Source organism: Phacochoerus africanus, chromosome 1, assembly GCF_016906955.1.
Source record: "Phacochoerus africanus isolate WHEZ1 chromosome 1, ROS_Pafr_v1, whole genome shotgun sequence".
NCBI classification, from domain to species: Eukaryota; Metazoa; Chordata; class Mammalia; order Artiodactyla; family Suidae; genus Phacochoerus; species Phacochoerus africanus.
The window spans coordinates 15,691,572-15,698,129 of NC_062544.1; the positions used below are offsets into that span (position 1 = coordinate 15,691,572).

At 40.4% G+C, this 6,558-nt stretch overlaps 1 protein-coding gene across 1 annotated transcript in view; it reads right to left on the reverse strand.

The window, feature by feature from the left end:
• The window catches only part of LOC125137968 (Holliday junction resolvase MOC1, chloroplastic-like), a 46,240-nt gene extending 39,732 nt beyond the window's left edge, over positions 1–6,508 (reverse strand). The window contains exons 1-3 of the mRNA XM_047799164.1: positions 6,495–6,508; positions 1,719–1,802; positions 716–818 (exon numbers count right to left, since the gene is read on the reverse strand). Coding sequence (XP_047655120.1) covers positions 716–818; positions 1,719–1,802; positions 6,495–6,508 — 201 coding nt within the window. The remainder of the gene's footprint in view (positions 1–715; positions 819–1,718; positions 1,803–6,494) is intronic.
• Between the last annotated feature and the right edge of the window lie 50 nt (positions 6,509–6,558).

The window sequence follows — 6,558 nt, forward strand, 5'->3', positions numbered from 1 at the left end:
GAGAGGCCCAAGGCTTTTCTCTGTAGAAAGTCCTGTTTCCAAGGTTGGCCTTTAGCTGGCATCTGGGAACTTCACTGATAGCTCCCTACACTATTAAACCTTCCCTAAATGAGAAGAGTGTCTCACTGTGCCTAGACTGTTCATGCAAACCATGTGGTTTATGCTGCTCACTTGCTTTCCTTCTGGGAGCCTGGAATTGGCATTACACAGTGAGTACCTATACCACCAGCTCTCCAACAACCATGGGTATTGAATCTCTAATGAGCTTCCAAGGGAGACAACACTTCATACCTGGTACCAGTCACAATTCACTGATGGAAAAATTAAGCATATCCCAGGCCATTCCACCGAGAGAGTACTCTTAGAATCTGGTCCCTGGTTTCCTCCGGACTTCATTCCATAAAGCTTTTCCTTTTGTTGATTTTGTTTTGTAAGCTTCTGTTGTAAATCTCAACTGTGAATACAAACAATAAATTGAGTCCTGTGGGTCCTTCTGGGCATCACTGAACAAAGGAATGTTCTTAGAGACCTTTGATACATTGTTATACTCCAACCAAACATCACAGGAAGAGCAGGGGTTCCTCCATCACCTCTGTCAGCAACAGCCCAGTGGGAAGCCTAGACTTTCACCCCTGCCAGACTATAATGAGGTACTCCAACCCCTCCGCTTCCAGGGTGGTATGGAGAAGACTGAGTGGGAAGCCAGAACTTTTACCATCTTCCCGTGGAGGTCATGTGGGGAGTAGTGATGAAGCCTCCCTCCCCTGCCTTCTAGGTTGGTATCAGCAGAGGCTGGTGGAGAACCAGAACCCCAACCCCTGCACAAGAGTAATAGGGTGCTCTTTCCTGCTCATATGGGGTGGGGTGTCAAAAGAGGCCTAATGAGCAAACTAGACTTATACCCAGACTGGGAAAGTATTTGAAAATTTCCCAAAGGGGCAAAAGACATAAACCCACAGAACAAAAAACACTTGAGTACATCTCAAACAGAATAAACCTAAGTAAATCTCCACCAAGACACAGCATAGATAAACTTCTGAGAACTAAAGACAAAGGAAAAAAATCTTGAAAGCTGCAAGAAAGAAACAACAGGTTATAAACAGCAGGAAAAACAATTCAAATGACAGTATACTTCTCCTCTGAAATTGTGGAGGCCAGAAAGAAGTCACACATTGTTTAAGTAACAAAAGAAAAGAGCTGTCAATTATGATTCTATAACCACCAAAAAACTCAGTGGACCAACCAAATGCACAAAAAAACCAGATTCCATAACCAGTGAAAATATGCTTTAGTAATAAAGGGAAATCAAGACATTCTCAAATGAAGGAAAAGACCTATCCTAAGAAAATGATTAAAAGAAGCCCTCTAAACAAAAAAGGAATTTCCGGACATTAGGAAGGAAAAAAGAACAATGGAAAGAATAAAAATATGGGTAACGGCATTCCTGTTGTGGCTCAGAGGTTAACAAAACCGACTAGGAACCATGAGGCTGTGGGTTCAATCCCTGGCCTCACTCAGTGGGTTAAGGATCTGGCGTTGCGGTGAGCTGTGGTGTACGTCGCAGACGTGGTTCGGATCCTGAGTTGCAGTGGCTGTGGCATAGGCTAGTGGCTACAGCTCCAATTAGACCCCTAGCCTGGGAACCTCCATATGTTTGGGTGCAGGCCTAGAAAAGAAAAAAGTTAAAAAAAAAATATGGGTAACGACAACAAACTTACCTTCTCCTTGAAATTTCTAGGTTATATTTCATGATTGAAGCAAAAATTTTAACATCATTTAATATGGTTGTCAATGTATATAAACTAGGGAGAGAACAGAAGAATAGGGATAACTTTTTGCACTTTGCATGGACTAGTAAAATATCATCACCAATAGACTTATAAGTCATGTATATATAATGCCATTCTTACAGCAACCATTAAAACATTTATACAAAAAGATACACTTTAAAACAATACAGACTAATCAAAATGGAATTCTAAAATCATATTCAAGTAACCAACAGAAAGACAGGAAAACAGAAAACCCAAACCCAGAATATAATAAAATAGCAGACTGAAGCCTTAGAGTATCAATAATTACGTTACATAAAAACAGTCTTTTTTGAAGTTGCCGTCGAGGCAAAGCGGAAATGAATCTGACTAGGAACCATGAGGTTGTGGGTTTGATCCCTGGCCTCTCTCAGTGGCTTAAGGATCCGGCGTTGCCATGAGCTGTGGTGGAGGTTGCAGATACAGCTTGGATTTGGCGTTGCTGTGGCTCTGGCATAGATCAGCAGCAACAGCTCCGATTAGACCCCTAGCCTGGGAACCTCCATATGCCACGGGTGCGGCCCTAAAAGGACAAAAGGCAAAGAAAGAAGAAAGAAGAAAACTCTAAGAAATCTATGATAAAACTAGTAAAACCAAAAGAAAAAAAAAATGGAAATAGCTAAATGTCCAGTAGGTGAGTGGTTAGACAAATTGTGATAAATCCTTACTAAGGAATCCTAGTCAGCCATAAAAGGAAATGGACTACTGATACACACGAAGCTTGAAGAGATCTCATGGGCATTATGCTGAGTGAAAAAGGCCAATCTCAAAAGGCATATATTGTACAACTCCACTTATATAACATCTGGAAAAGATACCATCGTAGAGATGGAAAACAGATTAGTGACCAAGGGTTAGGAATGGTGACAGAAACGGGAGTGGATGTGAATATGAAAGAGACAGCACAAGAGAGATCTCTGAGGTGATGGAAGAGTTCTGTGTCTTGAGCTCAGTGGTGCCTATATGAATCTACATGTGACAAAATGCCACAGAACTATATGCACAAATGTCCCAATGTCAGTGTCCTGGTTTTGACATTATACTGCAATTACATAAGATGTCATTATTAGAAAAAACTGGGTAAAGGGTACACATGATCTCTTTTTGCAACCTCCTGTAAATCTATAATTATTTTAAAATATCATGTATAAATGATATACATATATGCATATATGTCTAACACAGGAAAGATTTTCAATAATAGGCATAAAAATTAACAGGGTAAGGATATGCTTTACTATTTTTTATAAGAAAGAAAAATAGTGCAGACATTGTAAAAAATGCCAATATAGAAAAATATAAACAAGGTGAAACTCATCAGCTCTATGATGCCATCAAGAGATAATTTCATTTGTTAACAAATACTTATGAGTTCATCCTATGGTCCCACGACCTTTAATACTTCATTACATATTTCAGAACTCTTCAGAGCATTTGGTCATATACAAATTATAATTCTTATAATCACTGACATGTATAATATGTATTATTACATAACACACTCTCATTATTGACATTCTATTCATTCATTATTCATCCATTTGCAAATATTTTCTGAGTACCTGCTTTAGCTAATGTCATGCTAGGCTCTGAGATTACAGAGGCAAACAGGGCAGACATGGTCTGTTCCCACAACGAAGCTTATGGTATGGTAAGAGACTATCACTAAAGAAATTGTCTGAAACAAATACACAATTATAGATTATGTCAAGTTTAGACAAATGCAAACAGTGCTTTGAAATGGCCAATTGTGAAAAGAAAGGATAGTAACTATGATGGCAAGATACCATGGCATATTTATCATTGATGGAAATGAGCCAGCAGAGAGAAAGAGGTTAAAAGTACAAGAGCAAGAGAGCAATACTGGATTTATAGAAAGCTTCCTGGGAGGGAAGGAGCCAGAGCACAAGTTTACACTTGTGGTGGCTTCAGGTAGAAGGAAACTGCCATGTTAAAAACAAGCAAAAGATGGGAGGATAAATACATATGTAACTTAGTTTGTAGATTTGGAGGACTGAAGTCCAGGCATCCTCTTTGAGACTTTCTATTTTCCTAGCAAAATATGAGGCAATGTCATCTGCCAAGAGCAAGGATGTAAACTGAAAGATCTGAGGTGGGAAGAGATTTGAGGTTTTAAGCAGTCATTTGTGAAAGCAGGTTGAACACAGAAAGGCAGGAATACATTTGCCAGGGTGAATTAAGGGCCTGTAGAGTCTATTCTATGGGGCAGATTCTAACTATTTTCAGCTCACTGATTGCAGTCACAGGGGAAAGGGGGGAAAAACAGTAGAAGAGAGAAACAAAGTGCCACAGTGCACTAAAAGAAAAAAAAATTAGAAAGAGGACTGTTTTTCAACTGGAAGGAGAGGAAGAAAATGGCCTGAGAGAGAAAAGGGATGGAAGAAAACAGGTCAGGGGAAGATGGAGAAACAAGCAGGGTGGTAGTAGATTTCTGGCTGGGGTGCAGGAATGTCCTTCTGTCTTTCAATGCAAACATGGTCACAGCGACCTCAGCAGTTTATCATCTGACTTGGTGAAATTGCTCCACAATTCTTTTAATCTCTTAGATCTGACAACCTATCAAAACATTACCAAGGAATTCCCAGGCACTTTTAGTGGCTGCAGAGGAGTATGAGGCACAAGTATATCAACCTCCACACATTAAGAAGGGAGGCTCTAGGGGAGTTCCCGTCGTGGCTCAGTGGTTAATGAATCCGACTAGGAACTGTGAGGTTTCAGGTTTGATCCCTGGCCTTCTCAGTGGGTTAAGTATCTGGCATTGCCGTGAGCTGTGGTTTAGGTCGCAGCCGAGGCTCGGATCCCACCTTGATGTGATGTAAACCAGTGGCTACAGCTCAGATTAGAGCCTTAGCCTGGGAACCTCCATATGCCTCAGGTGCGGCCCTAAAAGGACAAAAGACAAAAAAAAAAAAAAAAGAAGGTTGGCTTCAGTGAGCAACAAGATGCAGACATCAAATTTTTCCCTTCTTATAGGCAGTTGTGAGTTGCTGTGAGTGCTTTTTAAAGTCCACTTTTTTTTTTTTTTTTTTTTTTGCTTTTTAGGGCTGCCTTTGAGCACACCGAGGTTCCCAGGCTAGGGGTTGAATCAAAGCTGTAGCTGCTGGCCTATATCATAGCCACAGCAATGCAGGATCAGAGACATGTCTGCAACTTACACCACAACTCACGCCAATGCCAGATCCTTAACTCACTGAGCGAGGCCAGGGATCGAAGCTTCGCCCTCATCCTCATGGATCCTAGTCAGATTTGTTTCCAGTGAGCCACAATGGGAACTCCTAAAGTCCACTTTATATTCATTGCTAGTTACCAAGAGTCCAGTTCTTTTCTTCAAATGACTTGAAGTGTTTTCTCAACATTACCTTTGATATAATGAATGTTTAGCTAAAGATAATGGACTTGGAGGAATTGAGATATGGGCATAACTTAAAATCATCTGTTAAATGGACCATTTGACTACAATACTCTACTACCATTATTCTCTGAGAAATACTACTGTTCAACACTTGGTTAGATGATTTGTAATTATTAAATTATTTACTTTAGTAATACCAGACTTATCAGACCATTTGTACAAAGCTATTCCATGATTAAAAAGAACCTCCTTATGGATCCTGTTGCTTAGAATTAGCAAAGCCTTAAAAATGTTTTAGCTCACTGTAATATTAAGAAAAACAAGCTTCTCAGTTGTCACGGCAGCAGCACGGGTTTCTGTTGTGGCAGGGTTGGATTTGCAGCCTAGGAACTTCTACAAGCGGCAGGCTTGGGCCCGTCCCCTGGGGGTGGGGAGAGGAAACAAGCTTCTTTAACCACCACTGCAAAAATATGAAGTGGTCAAGAAGCTGCTTGGCATTGGAACAAATAAAAAAAGATTGGATTGAAAGATTATGATTCATTCTGGAGTCCAGTTCCTCGCCTTTTGACCATCTCTTTGGCTGGATTGCTAATGTATGACTTTTGTACAAACTCTTTTAACGTGGGGTTTTCCCTTCCCTATTTTTTGGAGGAAAGAGGTAATGCTTTTTGCTGAAAATGTTTCATTTTTAAAAATGAGCACACTCATACTAGTGAAGTAAAAATTACCACAAAAGTAAAGGAAAACGCAAAGTAGTTTACATGTCTTAACTAAAAAACTGCTAAGACATAAAACCTGGCTCTTTGCTTACTTTCCACGGCAGCCAAAGTGAAACATGGATCAGTTACAATCGCTGCCAAGAAAGAAATATACAAGTAATTTAAGGACTGGTGCATACTTGGTGCCAATATTATTTTTACCTTTCTCAAACCCAAGTTTTGTTTGGCGCCACAATAATCTGGCGGGCAATTTTTTTTTTCCTAACATAAAGTGATGCACATTGAGAGTTCGCTATAAATACCAGCTAAGGGCTGCTCCAAAAATCCACTGAAGTCTGGAATTCTTTGTCAAAGTTTGTAATTAACATTCTGAGGGAAGATTGAAGGGGCGGGTGGATATAGTACTACAGTAACCTCGACGGCAGCTCTCAAAATCAGATTTGCTTTCTTGTCTTCCAAGACTTGGGCTTGGCCCTTCCCTTTCTTGAGGAACCTGTTTCCCCTTACATTGGGAAAAATGGGTAGGGTTACTGGTGTTGGTGGCCCCGGGGGCCAGGTAGAGTTCTCAAGTCTTCAGTCCTCAAACGTCACCTTTCAGACCTCATTCGGAACATAACAAAGCCACAGGAGTCCTAGGCTTGAGTCTCGCAAAGAT